Source organism: Elephantulus edwardii, unplaced genomic scaffold, assembly GCF_000299155.1.
Source record: "Elephantulus edwardii isolate Elephantulus edwardi_28Jun2011 unplaced genomic scaffold, EleEdw1.0 scaffold00014, whole genome shotgun sequence".
Classification (NCBI taxonomy): Eukaryota; Metazoa; Chordata; class Mammalia; order Macroscelidea; family Macroscelididae; genus Elephantulus; species Elephantulus edwardii.
In genome coordinates, this window is record NW_006399764.1 from 17,874,761 (window position 1) to 17,894,783 (window position 20,023).

The window sequence follows — 20,023 nt, forward strand, 5'->3', positions numbered from 1 at the left end:
ACACCCTTGCCTCTGTATTTATTTCATGCTGCTGTGTAAGGAAAAAAAAAAAAGATAAAGTCTACCAGATTGCTTTGCCTTGTTTTTAAAGATAGCCTTCTTCTTTATGGTGGGAAAGTTAATTTATGAAAAAAGCAATAATGAAAATATATTCTATGTGAGTAGAAAGTATCTTTCCCTTCATTGTACTTTAATAGTCAGTAAACTATTAAGCACCTTTGGATTAAACACACACATATATTTTCATATGAACATACCATCATAGACTTAGAGCAGGAATTCGTAATGAAGTTATGAGTTAGACGGACTTAGTGGTTCAGACCTTGCAAAGGCTCTGAGGATTGTACTGATCAAGTAGTGGTTTGTTCATGGGGCCACTGTAAATTGGAATTAATTCCAGGGCACCTAGCAATAACAACAACAGTTGCCAATTGGAATTGTGTAAATGATAACACTCAGTGTTTAGCTAAAAGGTCTCTAGGTTACCTTAGGGACATCTCAGAAGTAATATCTGATGATCTGCTCCCCAAAAAATCAGCACTTGAAGCTCCGTGTAATACTATTGTGACACACACACATGGGGTTATTAGGAGTCCGAATCTACTTAAAGACAACTATGGGTTTTTTTATGTTTGGTTGGGTTTTTTTCCTTTTTTTGTGGGAAGTGTTAATAACACATGACTTCTTGTCATGTACTATTGAGTCTGAACCAATCCATAGCTGACTTTCCAGCAGATTTTGAGAGGTTGTAAATCACATAGCAGGAGACTGCACATCTTTCTCCTGTGGAGCAGCTGGTGGATTCAAACTGAGTACCTTCAGGTTGGCAGAGCAGCTTTTTACCACTAAGAACTCCCTATATGACTAGTATGGTATATAAAAATATATTTCATGATAACTAGTATGGCATGCATATATATATGTGTGTGTGTGTGTATATATATATATATATATATATATATACCTCTCTATATAACTCTATAACCAGGATGATATATAATAATATAAATAGTATGATATATAAAATAGATCTAATGATTGAAACAAACATTTTAAAAACACTATTAATAATTTGACAGCATATCTTTTTCAGCTCATAAAATGGAGAAATTGGTATGAAAGTAAAATATTTTGAAGAAATATAGGAAGTCACCAACTTGTATGGTTAGTAAAAACAGCTTATATTTGTGTGAAAATAACCACCACAAAAGCCTAAACACTGTGATTGTCTTTGGTGGCCCATCTACGTATAATTTGAAGACGATGAATGCTATCAGCCATCACAGACTCCTTCCCTGGGTCCCTTGACTGTCTAGTCCTTGCCAGGACTTACGCTAGCCGGTGAGGACTGACACCCTGAGGATTGTGCAATCCATCAGGAGAGCGTCTGTCTCCTGGTTCTTCAATTACCTGTCTTGTCAGTGTTTGCGTGGGGAGGTACAGGGGGATGGAGGACCAGCTCTCTGTGTTCTTTCTGAGGAGGAAGGTCAGTGATTAGATCTGAAAGTGTATTTAAAAGAAAACATATTAAACTTTCTCCCCAAATATTTGCGTGTCTATTTCATAATTCTCATAGAGCTAGCTTTTCCCTTCTCCTGTTTCTAATCCCTTTGGACAGGACTGAGACCTTTGCCTTTTTCTTGGCTTTAAGTGTTTGGGCAGGATGAAATCCAATCCAGGCCTGAAGTGGTTTGCTTTGGGTCAGAGTGCAAGAGTGGCTGGCAGTCAGTGAATGGACTTCCAAGTGTCCAGGCAGCATGGAGAGACCATGTCCTGCTCTCTGCAAAGGAAGATGGCTGGTGCAATATTGGGGAGTTTTGTATTTGATTTTAATCTCAATATACAACATGGTTTTAAATTTCAGAAAATAGGTAGAATGACATGGCCCTAAAGAGCCATGTTTATACGGGGATGTAGTATGTGTAGGATTTAGAATCAAGGGTGAAGGATCCGGGAGAAAATCAAGTAGGGTCTCTCTGACCGTTCTGAGCCGTGCATTAGGAGCAGACCAGGATACTGGAGCTAAAAGAGAATTTAGGTCCCCATGCATTCTGTTGAACAGAATTCTAATAAGATCATAGAGATTGTGTTTGCTTTTTTGGTTGAAATTTTGCACTGATTTTTCCACTTGCCTCCAGGATTATGGTCTTGAGTCTGATGACATTCTGCTTTTCATTTCCAGAATCCATATTTCGCCAACATTCTCCTTGCACTACATACCTTGCTATAAAATGCAGTCTCTTGATTTCCAAAGGAAAAAAACAAAACAAAACAAAAAACCAACACAACTCAAAACTAAAACCAAAGCTGCTCTACATAGGCTAACTGAGATTTGCACCATCTCCCAGATGAGAAAGAGGTAGCATTCGTCTCACCTTGACCTCCTGGATCTGACCGGGTTTTGGAAAAAGACGTATGATTTTCATGTGGCAAACTGCACTGGCAAATTGTCCCTAAAAGTACACAGCAGTGTGTTCATCTAATATTGTGAGATATGGGCAGCATTTATAAAAGATTATAACTCTTCCAGCTCTCTTCAGAAAACTTAAAATACAGCTGGAAATGTTTTGCTTCCAACAAACATGCAATCTTTATAAAATTGGAAAAGAAATGTTTTGAATAAATAATGTTTTGGTTTATTTCTCTCTAGTGCGAGAACTATTTTTTTAGTCAAAATCATGCCATAAAACTCCTCCTCCCTCTACACTAACACCCTTGCCTCTGTATTTATTTCATGCTGCTGTGTAAGGAAAAAAAAAAAAAGATAAAGTCTACCAGATTGCTTTGCCTTGTTTTTAAAGATAGAAAACTGGATTTTCTCCCAGGGACTCTTTCCCTAACTAGGCCAGTTTAAAAACTAAACAAAGATTGAGTCAGTTAATTAATTTAAATGAGATTACAAATCAAAAACATATTATGCAATCTTGATTTAATTACTGCATTTTATTTACTTAATTGAAACCACACTGTAGGGAAGTTAGCCATCTTGACAATGGCCACCATGGTGTCTTTGCATTCTATAGGCTAAGGTCTTCCAACCTAGGTGATCCTGGCCTTGACCTCTGGTTCCCTCAATCCCTGGATCAGTGGACAGTCATTGAACTTAATCTTAGGGCAGCAAGGTCAGATGCGATTATGCCTGCTTTCAGCTGTGGTGGTTTGGTGCTTGTTAATGAAGCAGGGCAGCCCTCTGGTAAGAACTGTTGGCCGATTGAATACATCTTGGGCAGGAGATTCTGTCTGCACTACTCACTCATCTAAGTGCACGTCTTCTCTGGTCAGATTTCATCAGCTTTCATATGCGTATGTAATTTACCCCACCCTCAACTTCAGTGGGCTGATTTTCAGCTCATGTCTTGTGGATACATTTTAGTCTTAAATCTAAACAAATCCTATTCTAGTCCTTGGGAAATAATGCATTGGACCTAATCTGTGCTTCTAACAGAAAAAAAAAAAGTGACTCTTTAAAGAAGAAGTTAAAGTTTAATTGCAGAATTAGTAGACTGAGTAGGGATTGAGACCAGGAATAAATCTTACACATCTACTTTCTTATTTCATCTATACATATTTAATGAAATTATATTATCTGTAAGGATTTTCAATTTAGCAAACTCTTAGAACTCTCAGTATTGCTGTACTGAATATTATTTTAAAATCAATGTTGAGATTTAAAGGTACGAGCCCTCAGATGAGATAGAATATAGATTCAGTTCGTCATAATGGAAAGGATGTCTCCCAAATCCCAAATAAGGCTTTGGTTTTGTCAAAAGAATTCTTGAGAGACGTGCTTTCTCTTTTGTATGCATAACTAATTTTATAGTAAAACAAACAAACCAACTAAAAACAAAAAAAAAAGCTGCCACCGAATTGATTCTGCTCTTTAGGGTTATTGCTATTTTGTGCCGTCGAACTGCATCCGAATCATAGCTGGCTCATGGTTTTCAGAGGCCGTAAATCCCATGGGATGCAATTACATGTCTTTCTCTTTTTTAGAGCAGCTGATGGATTCCAACCTCCTGCCTTTGAGTTGCCAGTGCAACTCCTTATCAACTAGGCCACCAAAGCTCCTTATATCAAGGCCTCCGTTAACAAATTGATCTAGTTAGCACTTCCTGAATCGAGTTTGCTAATCAAGGTTTGTGATTAAGTAGACTCCAAATTATCTAATGTCCTTTTGAGAAGAAATATATTTACCTGCTTGCAGGAGTGGCATCCTCTTCCTAAACCACATGCCTCTGGAAACTCTATGAACTTTAGATAAATGTCAATAGTTATAGAGAGACTTTCAGGAATTTTGTTCATAGGGTCATGCTCTAAGTTGTGCTCTACTCGAAGGCAGTGAATACAACAATATGCAAAACGAAGAAAGCACTTCCTCAGATATTTAAAAAAATATTTTTTAATGTGTGTATCTATATGCACGTGTATTGTTTTAACAAACATTTAATAAGAAGAAATGAGAATATTTTAAATTATAGTTTGTCATCCTAATTGATCAAGCACTCCTCCATTAACATGGAAGTTGTATGGTATTTTAACTATGCTGGGAGGGGGAGGAAGGGGGAGAAATAAATTATGTAATGGGATTTATGATTATGTAAAGCTACGTTGCTATAAATCCCAAGGAAGTCAGGCATTGTTGAAAGTAAACCCCCGTGATTGAGATACGGTGGAGCTGAAGGAGAGGGAAAGGGGTTTGCCCACGGAGAAGATTCGAGTTAGCCATCATTACAAAATGAGTGCATTTGTATCTCTTCCTTCAAGGTTTTGGTACCTTATATTTCATGTAACTTGGTTTTCTTCTTTTCTATGTGATTCTTTCTGACAGGCTGTATATTTCTTTTGTAAAAATATGCTATTTTTAAATGTTTGCCATTAATCATGTTTCAGAAAGAGACTGTCCTAAGACTTAAAAAAAAAAAAAAAGCAAAAGACCAGAGCCCCGTCATGGTATCCTTTAGTTGGCAATGGGCTGTGTTTCACTTGTTTGAGGCAAAGGGGGCCTTTATCGCATGATGACTCATTTAGATCTAGCAAGAGGCTGGCTGTAGGCTAAAGGGTTACAGCTAGATTTAAGTTACTCTCCTAATATTCCTTGATATAAAAGTTATATTGTTGTAGAAGCATAGACTTTGTAACCACAGGTTACCTAAGATTGACTGTAGTCAGTCCATCCTTCATACCTGGTTGGCTAGAAAGAAAATTCTTTCTTCTCCAATCTGATTGTCTTATTGTTACTCAAATCCTAGCATCAGAGAGTCAAATGAGCCCTGGAACAGGTTGCATTTGGAGTAGAAAGACAACTTAAACACAAAGGTCAGGAAAGGTCTTTTGGAATTGCACTACCAAAGCAAAGGTACACAGTTTGAATCCAGCAGTTGCTTCAAGCAGAAAAGATAGGCAATCTCCTCCGATGCAGTCTACTGCCTCTGAAAACCTGAGGGAGGGTCAGCTCTAGGCCGGTCCCCACTCAACCACGAGGACAGCAAAAACCACCTCAAACGGGTTTCTTGTTTTGTGACACCACCCGCCACCCCCCTCCCTTTTATGGGAGAGAGCCCAGGGCTAGTTTCTTGCTCTTGTTTTCCCCATTCTTCCTCTTTGCCAAATGTTCCTTCAGGAAGTAAGTGAAGCTGAATTGAGAAGGGAAGTTGGGGAGATAGAGTTCTCAGAAGCATTTAATCTACTGAAAGATCGTTGTGGCTTTGATCATGTTAAGATTACTTCATAACCTTTTAAGAGGCCCAGTGTCTGGACAGGGGGCCCATATACCGAGCACACCTTTGTGTAGTTGCCATGTAATTTAGAAGAACCCATTTAGATCATGTTAGTGTCCCATAGTCTTTCATCAAACCGACTCACTAGGGAAATCTGGATCTCCATCAGTAAATTTTAGGTATTAGAGGAGTCATGGAAGACTGATTTCTTGAAAAGGACCTTGCAGGGTGGTAAAATTGCCTTATTCCCGAGGAATCTTTATCCGTAAGGAAGGTAACTTAGTTGAGCTAAAAGAATAGTGGATTAGAAATAGATTCATTCACATCTCCCTTCTTTGAAAATTTTCTTTAAAATAGAATGATCTAAAATTACAGAGAGGGTGAGGTGAGATGAATAAGTATGTAATACAAAACAGCCTTCAATTCTACATTACGTCCATTATGACAGAAAGAGACAAGCATAGAGATGTGCAAAGTATAGCTTTAGAACAAGGGAGAGAAAACTGGGGGGAGTGAGGGAAGATTGGCCTGGGTTTGCTGCCTTTAAAATTCAGCTCCTTCTCTTTTTCTCCACTGCCTCAAAATTTTCCTAAACCAAAACACAGGAAAGTGTTAAGAGCAACAGCACACATCATGGCTGCAGGTGAGTGAAGGACCAGGGATGACTGTGTGGCCTAATATCCCTTGCTCTCAGTAAAGGGGGGGGGAGGGCAGGGTTCTGTCAGTCATGCTAAGATTAGCCAATGGTTGATCTTTTATTCCTCTCCCGCCTCTTTCTTTTCTTTTTTTTTTTTTAAAGCTTCATTGTAACTAACTTACTTCAAACTTTTCTTTTTAAATTAGAATGATCTCCCTTTATGCTCTTAGAATCACTACTTAGGGGAAAAAAACCTTATGTTTCAATTATAAAAAAAAATCCTTCCTGATTTGAGAGCCAGTACTGCACTGGGCAGGTAACGCATATCCTCCATTCTTCACAGATTGAGTTTCTTGGAAGATAATCTCCGCAGCAGGCTGGTCTCCAGAGCTTCTGAAGACCTCACAGAGGTCTTTCTGGGATAGAGAGACTAAAGCCTTTATCTCAGCCTTCTCAGCTGGGCACCCTCCCGTATCCGGTTTGCTCACTGCAGATCATTTTTACATGTGTGCTGAGGGGTGGACAGTTTGATCAGGCCCTGCTTTCCCTTTGTTCCTGACAGCCCATTAAAAATATTAATAGTTTCGAATATGGGCTCTGTGATCAATAGTGCCTTGAATATGTAGGACGTGTCTGGCTGAGGAACGTGATGCTCTGCTTCCTAGGATCTTTGCAGAGGTCTGAGGGGATAGCATTATTGCAGTTTGAAAGATCAAGACCCCAAGCCTCTAAATATTAAGTCATTTCCCCCAAATCACACCCCAAGTGAAGACAGCCAGGGTTCACTCCCAACATATTATGTCCACATACAACTTAAAAAAAAAAAAAAAAAAGAAAGAAAGGAGACTTGGGTAAAGCGATGGAAGTGGTTAAATAAAACCTCTGGGTCTAACGTAATTTGACCTAGGTGGTGAATTGAGAGGTTTTAGATGTGGTCAGAGTAATTCCTTCTCTGAAGTCAACCACAATAACAGTTCATTTTGGGTTTCTCTGCCAACTGCGACTCCCTGGTTACTTCCTTTTCCAGCAGTTGCAATTAAGTGACCGATAGAAGGTGACAGAGGAGTCAATAGCAGATTCCAGTGTTAAGATTTACAGTTTAAAAGTCAGTGTTGTGTTGTGGGCTCCTTGCGGGTCCTCTTATGATAGTGGGGTGCCGTAGCCCCTCTCCCCCCTGTTCTACTTGGTGAGAAGGCCCCAGTGTTGGTTTGGGAGGGAGTGTCAGCCTCTGTGAGCTGGTAAAACCCAGCTCATTCCAGAAAGTGAAATTGCTGTAAAGACCAAATGTGTGACTCAAATTTAGGGTTGAATTTAGCATTCCTTCAAATGCTTGTGGGTTTTTTGGAGCATGTATATATGGTTTTTTCAATTGAAGAAATTGGTCTATGGGTTTTGGAAATAGAGCCAAAAAGTCATTGGCAGCAGAAAAGAACAGGGTTTCCCAAAGTGGAATTTGTGGTGGTGTGGGCTGTTATTGTTCTGACTGGTTCCTCCCCGGGACGGGAAGGGACCCGCAGTCTTTACCGGGACCAGGTTTGAGGGTCTGAATGTTGGGAGATTCGTTTTGCTGTGTTCTAGTTGACATCACTGAGCACACTGTAACTCTTCCACGGAGGCTGTAGCTGGTGAAATGAGGCTGCCGCCGCCTGTTGACCAGTTGTCCGGAGCGTGGCATTCACCAAGGTGAAGCCAGAGCCAGTTAGTGTTTGTTGATTGGGCCTATGGAGTCAGCTCGCTCAGAGTGAACCGCCTAATCCTGTGCTACCTCTTAGGAAGGTATGTTTATCTCTGCTGTGCTAAGGCTCTCGTTCCCACACTGTGTGGGTCCATCTTCCGGAGAAGCTGTCTTTGGCTGACTCTAATCGTACAAGCATACAGTCCTACTCCAGAGACTGTTCCCTCTTTTGTTTTTTTTTTTGTTTTTTAAAAATAATTTTAATGAAAGTTTACAGAGACTTAGGGTTTCCAGTCATTCATTTGTTGTGCTTTTCTCCCTGCCCACCACCTCCACCCCAGTTCACTCTTCTTGAAAAGAAAAAGAAAAACTCTTTCATTGTTATGCAGTCCCTCCCCCCAAGTCCACTCCGTGACTGTTCCCTCTTCATAACGTGCCCAAAGGATGTGAGGCAATGTCTCCCATCGTTGCTTCTGTGCACTCTGACTGCTCGTCCTCCTGGCTGGATTTCTTTGCTCTCCTGACAGCCTGTGATCTCATCAAAACTCTTCACTAATGCCTCAATATAAGGGCATCGTTTTTGTTTTTGTTTTTGTTTTTTAACTTTTTTATTCATTGTCCAACTTTAATGTGCCTATGAAACAATTGAAAAATATCCTGGGTTATAAGGTCAGGCACACCTTAGTCTTCAATGTGATATCTTTGCTCTTGATCACTTTAAAGATCCTTGGCAGCCGCTTTTCCCATTGCAATAAGTGATTTAATTTCTTGACTGCTGCTTTCATGGTTGGAGATTGTAGATCCAAGGAGAAGGATATCATTAACAACTTATATAAGTTTATTTATAAGTTTATCTATGTTGCTAGTGATAGAGTTGTGAGAAGTCTTGTTTTCTTTATACTGAGGTATTATTCATGTGAAAGGCTGTGAACATGGCCTCCATGAGGGAGCTTTGGTGGCCAAGTGGGTAAGGAATTGTGCTGCCAACACAAAGGCAAATGGTTCAAATCCACCAGATGTTCCAAGGGAGAAAGATGAGCGGTCTCCTCTCCTGTAATTCACAGCCTCTGAAAACCTGTTCAAGGGTCAATTGACCTGGAAGGCAATGCGTTGTTTTGTTTTGTTTTTTTTTTTCCTTTCTCTGAGACTTCTATAAATGTGATCCAGTGTTAGAGGTAAAACTAAAACATGAGGATGTCATGATCAAATGGGCTGTTATCCAGAAGGAGAAAAAAAAGCCTCTATGTGGTAGAATCATTGGGGAGATAGATTAATCTGGAATGCCGAGTCCGTATTGGGGGACAGTTGTCAGAGGAACCCAGGAGGGCAGAAATAGCTGAGACTATGACAAAATAATATAATTGATCATTTTTATGTAACTGCTGTATTCTAGGACTGGAAAATCACCAATATGGTACCATTATTTTTTTTTTGTCAGAATTTTAAAAAGAGAAAGGTTGATCTACTAAGTTTAAGTTAGTAAATTTTGCCTCAATTCTAAATAGAATAATAGGAAGAAATCCTGGGAGACCAGCTTCTCAGAGCTGGTGCGGTTGTCTGCCAGAAATTCTAGTCAAAGTCCTGGCTGCATTTACTTCTATTTCAGGGAAGCTTGAGTGACTTGAGAGATAATGAGAAATCACAGAATATATTTGTTAGGATTTACTGAAAGCTGGCTTTGGATACAATGCTTCCTCGTAGTGCAGTAACTGAGTGCTCTGTTACCCAGAAGGTCTGCAGTTCAAACCTACCAGCTGCTCCATGGAATAAAGAGGTGGCAGCCGCCTTCCACACAGGTTCTCAACCTTTGGACCTCGCGGAGCAATCCTCCCCTGTCCTGGAGTCTCCAGGAGAGACAGGCATGTTGGGATGTAGGACAAAATGAAAAAGGATAGTTAAGGAAATGGTCAAAATCAGTCCTCAGTGCTATATGTCGTTAGTGGCAAAAGACAGAAAGACGGTTTTTGGATTGTTTTTTTTTTTTACTGTGCAAAAAAAAGAACAGGATTGCCCTTGTGTTTATTAGTAGAAGCAGCTACTGCCCCATGACAGTCCCTCACCTAGACCAGCAGCATAACCCTGCTGACTAAACCAGCGTAAGATTTCTGTGCTCAACTAAGACGGAATCCCTTTCTTGGCTCAAGTACAATGGCAGGGTTTGGGGGAAGGGACTGTGCGGTATGTGGCAGCCCAAGACAGAGCCCCGCTCTGTACCATCCTATTGAATAAGCTTGTTGAAATCCATGAGCGAGTCCAAAATGGCCTTCCAGGTCAGCCGTTCAGGAGGATGCCGAATCTGAGCCATCCCTCCCTCCCTCCAGCATGGACAGAAAAAGCCTCGTGTGTTCCCAACCACGAGCCAGGCACTGGGGAGGATGCGAGAGATGACGGAGACAGAAGCTCAGCCTCTGCTGGGAGCATGCAATTTAGTCGGGGAGACACAACTTAAATAGTAGAACCAATAAAAGAAGATTGCAAAGCAACCTGCAAGTAAGAATGTAATCATATGGGGCAAGTGACACAGATAAATGCAGAGGGGACATGGAGAGAAGAGGAGACGCAAAACATAACAGTGTCTGCTACACCCAGGACGGCGTGTTGCCTAACCACAGTGCAGTCTTCACACTCCTGCCTGGAGCTTTGGCGACGTAGTCGGTGGGATAAGAAATTCAGATGCAGGGAATCGATCTGTCCCTCCTCATCCACAGAGTCTGTCCGTCTGTCACGGGTGGGAATGGAATCAATTCAACAATTTGCTCTCCACAAAGCCATGTTGGTCGCTACCTAGTAATTTATGCTCTTCTTGGTGTTTGCAAATCGATTGCTATTATGGGATGCAGGCAAATCTGGGCCTGGATCCAGTAGGCTGGGGGATTATTGGAGTGGATATGTATGCGTGCATGTGAAACCCTGCACAAGCAGACCCTCATTTTGCTATATTTTACTCATTGAATAAAAACATATTTTCAGGTTTTTAAAAAAAATGCTAAGCATGTTTAATTACACTCAAATTGCACTTCTAGGGAAGGTTGTATTTCTTATTGCTGCTGAGAGGTCTTCTGTTTGCCCAACCTTCAAACCACCTTCCCTGGCTTTGTAGCCAGATTCTTTGTTTTGGAAGCCTTGCTTCAATCCCAAGACTGTTCTAGATGACGGCTTTTATTTTATTCATTTGTTTATATTTCTGACATCGCAGTAGGTATAGACATTCATCTGGTTTGATAAATAAAAGCGTTGCTCCCCAACAGCTTGGGAAAGTAAATTATTTAAACAGTCGAATTCATTGTACCTTTAAAATGATTATTATTATTTTTTTAAAAGCACTCTTTAGAGGATTGTGAAAGTCTTTTCCAAACAAATGAAAAAAGAAAACATTTTCTGTGATTTCTTTACAGATTCTGGACAATCAGGAAGTCCAAGCCACAATGATCCTGCCAAGAATCCTCCAGGTAAATGCGTGCTTCAGGACGTTTGCAATCTGACATTGTTGGAGAACAAAGGTACCACTGTATAGATAAACACCCCAGAATTGGTCAGCTGCCTGTTTGGTTCTGGCAGGCAGGTATGTTCGGGACAAGATGTGATTCTGTTTTAGGCCTCTTGCAGTGGCAAATACTCCCATCCTGGCGTCATTCCTGTTTACCTAATCAGCAGCATTTTAATCTTCGCTGGTGTTTCTTTGTAAATAAAACAGAACACTTCTTGGTGTTAGATGCTGAAAACCAGTGCCCTGTGAAAGCCCTCACCTCCCTCCCCAAAGTTCCTTTTAAGTTTTCTTTTAACCTCACAGAAGAAAGTAAATTTTTCCATACTCTTATTTTAGTTTATCAACTCTCATTACTTTAAAAAGGGTGGAGTGCTTGCTTTTTCCCCCCCTTGGATGAAGAGTTTTTTTGCAAAAGAGCTCTTATTCCTTAAGTTTTGTGCCGGATCTCCATAATCAGGAAATAATGAAAATAGGACTTTTCCTTTAATAGAATATATGCCAGACACCCTCTTAATTTTCAGAAGTTGGTCCAAACTTGAACTTTAATAAATTGGATGTCTTCATGGTTTTGTTATTACCGAATCTGAACATACAGTGTTTCACTTGGATTTAGGGAAGTTTTTGTATCCTAAGAATTTCAGTTAGATTATGAGTGTGGTCAGGGAGCTCTGGTGGCATAGTACCTAGAGAGCTGTGCTGCTAATAATCAAAAGTCTGCATCTCTCCAGTGGTTCGAGTCCACTGATCACTCATCTGGAGAAGCGTGAGCAGTCTTCTTTTGTTAACATTTACAGCTTCAGAAACCCAGTGGAGGGTCACTGTGGGTCACAAGAGAAGCGAGATCAGTGAATCTGAGTTATTCGAGAAAGAAAGAGCAAAACCCAAACAAACCAGTTACTCTTTTCAACTAAATATGCCAAATCTCCTCCCGTCAACGTCTTTAATCTTTTCTTTGAAAACAAATCACACCGTATCTAAAAACCTTCAAAAGTCTTCAAGTAGAGTTGGTTTGGGATCGTTGTTTCATTTTCCTTGTCATAATGCCTAGTTAATGTGAAGTTTCAATACTTTAGGAAAACTCTTTATTGGAAAATAGATCACTCTTGTATTAAATGGACCTCAGAAAGTTACCACAAGCAGATATGCAAGTAAAAATGGAAAACTGAAACACAGTCTTTTCTGAGCCTTGCATATATTTTGTACTTTAAGTTATTATCTTAGAAAATGATCTTTTTTCCAGCTACATATTAGCTTTATTAGTTATAAAAACGATAAGCAGAATACGAGCTGCATAGTAAATTGGTCTTGGTGGGGGATCTGTATAACAATGAAAAAAACCTATTCTTCCCAAAGAAAGAATGAACTGGGGGGAGGGGGTCAGGGAGGAAAATGTATAACAATGAATGAATGGAAATCCAAGTTCTTTATAAACTTACAATAAAATCTTGATTAGAATTAAAAAGGATATTGTTTTGAACAATGAATATATATATTTAAAATAAAGTTGTAACTATAGATTTAAAAATGTAAATGAAACTTATTCTTACAAAAGAATTTAATATTACAACAAATTGTAGCAATAGTCTGGAGGGAAAAGTGAGAAAAATTTAAATGTAATTGCCTGCCAAATGGATTTTTTTTCGTTTTTGATTTGTGATGGGAAAAATAGAATGATGTAAGTTTTCTTTCTGGAGAGACTATTTGAAATATGATGAATTTTAACAGAATTTTTTAAGTTACTAATACTTTATTAACTTTTAATGAACTCCCTAATTTATAAGCAATTTATTTTTAATGATTTAACATTGTATCTGTGTATATGATGGCCAAAACAGAATTTTCTCCAAACATCTAGAAAAGCCCTCTTATTCATTTCACTACACGTGAAGAAAATCCAGTGTAGAAAAGCACTGATAGGCATTTTAAGTCCGATGAAACACAGGGTACATGTAGGCTTCGTCTTTGAATGACAGCTTTATTTGGCATTAGTAAATCTGTTTTGATAGAAATGAATTTTTGATCCTCTACAGAAGGGCAATATGCGCACCTAAAAATGTTCCAACCTAAGCAGAATGATTAATCTTTGAGTAGTTATGTAATTCCACAATTTGATTTTTCAATATGTGGCCAGAAAGCTTAGTTATTTTTTATTCCCTACTTCTGTTAGCACCTCTAAAATGCTATAAATGTAATAATGTTATGAATTGTATATAAAATGGCAAACAGAAAATATCTGGGGTTTTTCTTCTTTCTTTCTTTTACATTTTCCTTGAAAATCAGTATTTGGATGCTATAGATAAATAAATGTTATGATTAGATGGAAATTGTATATATGTAAATGAAACATTTAATAGCAGCTTTTTAGATACCAAATATAACAATAAAACATGTATTATCAGCATTAAATGTAATTAGAATTTTCTGTGATGGTTCAGAGTCATAGCTTTTTAAGGTGCTAGGAGGGTCAGCTGTGGTTGGTTCTGACTCTGTGGTACACAACAACAACAACACAGTGTTTATTAAGGATTTCAGATTGAGAGGCTAAGGGATTTATTCTGTAACACTTTGAATAAATGAAGTCATTAGGAATACATATATTTTTTTAAATCTTGAATAATCAACATTTATGAAAAAGGGGCAGAGATTACAATAAATTGGGATAAATTTAATATTAAAAATTCCTTTCACAAATATATTCAACTTTACTCTTTTGGAGCATAATTTCTCTTTAGAAGGTTCTTTTCCACTCTTCATCTTGGCCTTCGGTGAAATGTGAAATCATTGAAATTGAGAATGAGTGTCCTAAGAAGGCCATTGAAGGGAAATTTCCAGGTTTTTTACCACATGCAAAACCAAACAAAAAAATAAAAACAAACAAACAAAAAAAAACCAAAACAAAACAAACCTCATCTTGTGTGGTTATAATGAGGAGATACCAAAGCTTTGAAAAAGATCACAGTGGTTGCTAGCACTGTCTCAGCCCCCATGCTTCTCCAATGGGAGATGTGCAACCCCTAGAAATTGTTCTACCTGTCCTTGTAGCTAACTGTCCGTTAACAGCTGGAGAGGAGATGGCAACAACTCGAGCCCTTTTAGAGATACAGGCCTTTAGAGCTGATGACATGAAGGCAAAATCCTATCCAGTCATCCCCTTGGGGGGGTACAAATACAAATGTCTCCTTACAAACCCAACACTTCCTCTACCTGGCTTCTCCCCAGCCTCAGGTACAACTGTCTGACTTTGAGATTCCTCCTTGACCGATCCAGAATGACTTCAAATTCCAGTATGGATGTCCACTAGTAATTTTTGCCTCTTGAGTGGAATTAGTGAGCAAACTAAACATGAACAAAAGGAACTCAATGTTTCTGAAGAGGGATAGTTGATATTTGTTACTTTAAAAAGCATAGTTAAGGGGAGCTCTGGTGGCCTAGTGGCGAGGAGCTGCAAGTACAATCCCAGAGGCACAGGGTTCGAATCCACCAGATGCTCTGCTGGGGAGGAGGGACAATCTCCTCCTGTACCAGTCAGATCTGATTTGACGATACACTCACACAAAAATAATTAAAAAAAAAAAGAAGTATAGTTAAATAGTCTTTTTGGTATTTGTTATTTTAAACAGCATTAAAATGATTTTGCTATTTTTAAATCCTGGGTATTGAAAATGATTAATGCACTGGACTATTAACTTAAAGATTGGAAGTTTGACTCTACCCAGAGTCAGCTCATAAGAGAGGCTAACAATCTGCTTAGAAAAAAAATGAGCTTTTGAAAACACTCGTCTGATATCCAGGGAGTTACTGTGAGCTGAGATCTACTCAACAACAATTGGTTTATTGGTTATTATTTTTAAAAGCACTTAAGTGGTTTTTATGATGCTTCCTTAGACTATTTGTGATTTAGTATTTCTATTCTCAGTTACTGGGCACAATAATCTTTTTCAGATTTAAAAATCCTTTAAAAGTCTGGTTTGGGGTCAAATTGGCCCACAAACTTGGTCTTATTACTTTCTTCATGAAGCAATTGGGTATTAATTTTTCTTATGATCCATATTTCCCATGTTTATGATGGAAGATATATATTTCTATTTGGCTCCATTGCAAAGATCCAATAAATTCTTTGTTTATGACAGAGTCAGAGTTATAAAGTTTACATGCAGTTACTATGTTAATAACAAATCAATAGAACTTTTATAAAAGCTCTCTGAACTTTAACATATACCTCTTGTGGACCAAATAGAAGGTATTCATTTGGGGATTCAGACTTAGCTCCAATTTGTAGTAATTGAAAACTCCACTGCTGTTCTAAGAAATACTTGATTGGATTGTAATCTTTCAACATTAGCGTTGACTTGCTTTAGTGTTTTGTGTCACTACATTCTTTCAGATTTCTCAATCTCCATCACTTGCCCAATGTTGGATGGATGGTGTCCAAGAAAAACCATGACAATCTGAAAGTTTCTTTTTTGCCTTTATATCTAGTCCAAGCGGATGCCTCATTTTAGAATGTGGTAGGTTTATGGATAGAAATTTAACAAAGAAACATTGAATCCTGGGAGTGACCATGCACTTGTAACAAATTCTGTGATGTAAGTTTATGAAGCAGTCAAATGCCATTAGCCAGCGCTTTCTTACCTGGAATCACATAGACTATCTGTACTATATTCCTTTTCTTTTTCATATTTTATGAAATGCTTTGCTATTTTATTTTTGTATGTAAATTGGGAAAACCAGAGGAAACCATCTGAGGATCATGTATTTGGTGTGCCTAACATCATCTTTAAAATAAGGAGAGGTCAAATTAAAGAGTCAATTTAATAAGGGCCATCTAGAGAGTTCTGGTGGCCTCGTGGCGAGAAGCTGTGCTGCAACCCTGAAGTCACACAATTGAGGGCTCCAGCTTCTCTGCAGAAGGATGGGCTATCTCCTCCCGTGTGATGGGTTGATTCTGACTCTACAGTACACAATAACAACATAACAGTAAAAGTAAATAAATGAAAAAAAAAATTAATATGAGTTTCGGTGCAGGAGAAGAGTACTGAATATCCCATGGACTGGCAAGAAAATGGATATATCTTAGCAATAGTACAACCATTGTGTGCTCTGGTGGCGTAGTGACAAGAAGCTGTACTGTAATCCCAGAGGTGCACAGTTCGAATCCACCAGATGCTCTTTTGGAGAAGGAGGGACAATTTCCTCCTGTACTAGTCAGATCCGATTTGATGGTACACACAAAAATAATAATAAAAATATTTTTAAAAAAGAAATAGTGCAATCAGAGTGCTCCCTGGGGGCAAGAATGGCGAAGCTTCATCTCTCATACTGTGGACATGTGGCTAGAAAGCTGCTTCTTAGAAAGGGACATCATACTTGGAAAAATGAAGGGTCAGGGAAGGAGAGGAAGACTTCGATGACATGGATTGACCTGGTAAACTTCAGCAGTGGGCCGGTGTGTCAGAGATGACGAGGATGGCACAGGATAGGTCAGGATTCAGGTCGCCTCTTCATAGGGTGTCTTGCAGTCGTCCTCCACATCACCTTACGACAACAGCATCTTTCAGACTCTCGTGGCTTCGTGGTAAGGAGTTGCACTGCCAACCCAAATTCATTCGTGGTCAGTGTTTGGTGGTTTTGATTTTATACCAACTCTAGTGGCCTCATGGATAGGAAACTGCCAACCTAAAGGCACATGGTTCAAACCCATAAGTTGCTCCGTGGGAGAAAGATGAGCACTCTGTTCCCATGCAGTGTTCTGTCTCTGAAAACCTGCTGGAGGGTCAGCTATGAGTCGGCCCCGACTTAATGTATTTAACAACAACAACAACGACATCTGTTAAACGTAAGAAGTCCTGATGGCATATTATGTAACATGCCAACTTAAAGGTCAGAGCCCCATGGACAAAACAGGGAGACTCCTCCTGCCAGGATTTACAGCCTTGGGACACAGTAGAGCATTGGCATGGGTAACAGGGACTCCATGGTAGTGAGTTACTGCATATGTTGAAGCCCTGGAAGCATAATGCATACCATATTGGGCTGCTAACTTAATCAATGGTTCAAATCCACCAACTGCTTCTCAGAAGAGAAATCGGTAGCTTCCTGCCATGAAGATTTACCACCTTGAAGACTCATCAGAGGATCATTGTAAACTGGAACTGGCTGAATGGCAGTGATGTGTGTGTGTGTGTGTGTGTGTGTGTGTGTGTGTGTGTGTGTGTTTTAAAAAAAATCAGCGAGTTCTAGTGGCAGAGCCTGTAGGAGGTTGTGTATCTTCTACTAGTTTGATCCATTCTTCACTGATTCTAAGTCAGTGATTCTCTTGGGTTTCTGAGGCTGGAAATCTTTACAGGCGGACACTGCCCATTTTTTTTTCTTCCCTCTATAGAACTTGTGGTGAGTTGGAACTGATTACATTTTTGTAAGTAGCCAGACATATATGAGCTACATCACCAGAGTTGCCCAGCAGTTTGTCAACAACGCGTTTTAGTTACAGGAACAAGCAGTTTCCCTGCTATTTGCCTAGTAAAGTGGATGAGCTTACATAGAACCGCCTCCTTTGGCTTCAGGTTTTGTTTAAGAATGCAGTGTTCCGAATCCAAGAAAAGAGAAGATTTACTCTGATTCTTAAAAAAAAAAATAAAAATCCCTTTTCATTCCTTAATAAGTACGCTCCATATTTACTCCTCATATCCTCATATATTGCATGCATCAGAATAATTTTTAAAATGGAGAAACAGGCACCCTGTAATGATACTGAGAAGAAATTTTAAACATTGGCAGTATACGCTGACTATAAACAGGCTTTCTATTCATAAAAGTATAAATAGAAAGACAGTGAAAGGATTGGTTAACAGTGGTAAGAGCCGATGTCGTAGGTAAAGCTTTTAAGTAATTTGAGAATGAGAGCCGTGCAAGTCAGTGATTAAGTCAGCGGCATTTTTTTCCCTCTTAAAAGACTTTGTTTCAGAAACATTTTTCTTCTTTATCTTCTAACCTTTTTTGAGGATGTTACAGTCAATGAAAGTTCTTCCATTTTCATATTTAGGCTAGGGTTCAGAGTGAAAGAGGAGAGGACAGGAAAAGTGCTTGGTTCGTAGTGATTCTTACAAAGAAGAAGGGCATCCAGGCCTCAGCCACTTATTTTTACAGGACACATTGTGGGTGATTGTATAAAACCCACTTCTCAAAGCTCGAGCTACATAACAGTTGGCACGATGCCCACCTCTAAATGGTTCCAGCTTGATTCCTTGTATTTAATTTGGGGGGTTGGGAGGGATGAAGACACTTGAAGAATATTCTGTAAGGTCATGAGAAAAGGAGATATTTTTTCATATCTTCCCAATTACCTACTCTGCTGGGCAGCAGATAGTGAGTGTTCACTGGTTGCGCATTCATGATTTGATATTACAATTCAGGAGATGGTTGTGGGCTGAATCAGCTCAAAATAAGTAGAGACAGTCATTTGGCACTGGGGAGTTGGGAATATACGCTATTCTGTGTCAACAACAACCAGCCACTCATAAAAAGGTGACTTCAATTGAAATTATTAGCCAACAGTTATTTCTTGACCATCTATTGTTGTGTATGAGACATTATGCTATATGCTTTGAGGATAAAAAGTAAATTGCATGTGGACCTTTCTACACTCATGTTCATATCTTCTCATGAATATTTATATATGTGTGTGTATACACATGTAAACATTTATATGTACACAAATATATGCACTGTCAAGAGAACAAACAAATCTGTCTTAGACGGAATGTAACTAGGGAGTTGCTCCTTCAAGGCAAGGACTTGGAAACTTTCAAAGACTTTGGGCTTGCTTTTAGGAGGGGTCAGTCCTTAAAAAAAATGCATCATGCTGGCAAGGATAGATGGAGGATCAGAAAAAGAGAAGGGCCCTCAGCGAGACAGATTGACACAGTGACTGTACCGATGGGCTGGGGTATGTTTGAGGTTGTGAGGATGACACAACCTTGGGGTGGCAGGGTTAAGTGATGTTGCTAATACAGACAGCAACAACGTGTGCATGTGTACACATGGGCTTTAAGAGCTCTCAGGTAGGAAGCGCTCAGCTACCAAGCAAAAGATTGGCTGTTCAAACTCTCCCAGCAGTTCCATGGCAGAAAGACCTCCAGAGCTACTTCAATTAAGATTACAGCCTGGGAAGCCCTGGGAATCAGCTCTGCGTTGGCATAGATAGGGGAGTCACTGGGAGTTGGACTGAACTCAGTAGCACCGAACAATAACACACGTGTGTGTGTGTGTGTGTGTGTGTACTCTATGATGAAGACTAAATATTGCTCCATGCCACATCACTCAAGCATTGTGGAAGTCTCTTCATTTGACATATTGTTTCCAGTCATTGTGTGGAGTTGGTAGAGTGAAAAAGCATAGATTTTACTTAACGATTTTTGGTTTGATTTGGCTCCTTTTTTTTCTTTTTGCCATAAACACGAGCATTAATGAGTTAGCCAACTCCTCTGAAACTCAGCAAGGTTGATAAC

At 39.3% G+C, this 20,023-nt stretch overlaps 1 protein-coding gene across 6 annotated transcripts in view; it reads left to right on the forward strand.

Annotated features, from left to right (window-relative positions):
* The window catches only part of NFIB (nuclear factor I/B), a 290,118-nt gene that overhangs the window by 151,180 nt on the left and 118,915 nt on the right, over nucleotides 1-20,023 (forward strand). For 5 of the 6 annotated variants that reach the window (XM_006881291.1, XM_006881292.1, XM_006881293.1 and 2 more), the window contains exon 3: nucleotides 11,425-11,478. In XM_006881291.1, coding sequence (XP_006881353.1) covers nucleotides 11,425-11,478 — 54 coding nt within the window. Of the gene's footprint in view, nucleotides 1-7,124; nucleotides 7,135-7,784; nucleotides 7,791-10,392; nucleotides 10,520-11,424; nucleotides 11,479-20,023 lie in introns of those variants that run through there. The other variant, XM_006881296.1, reaches the window with a different exon arrangement.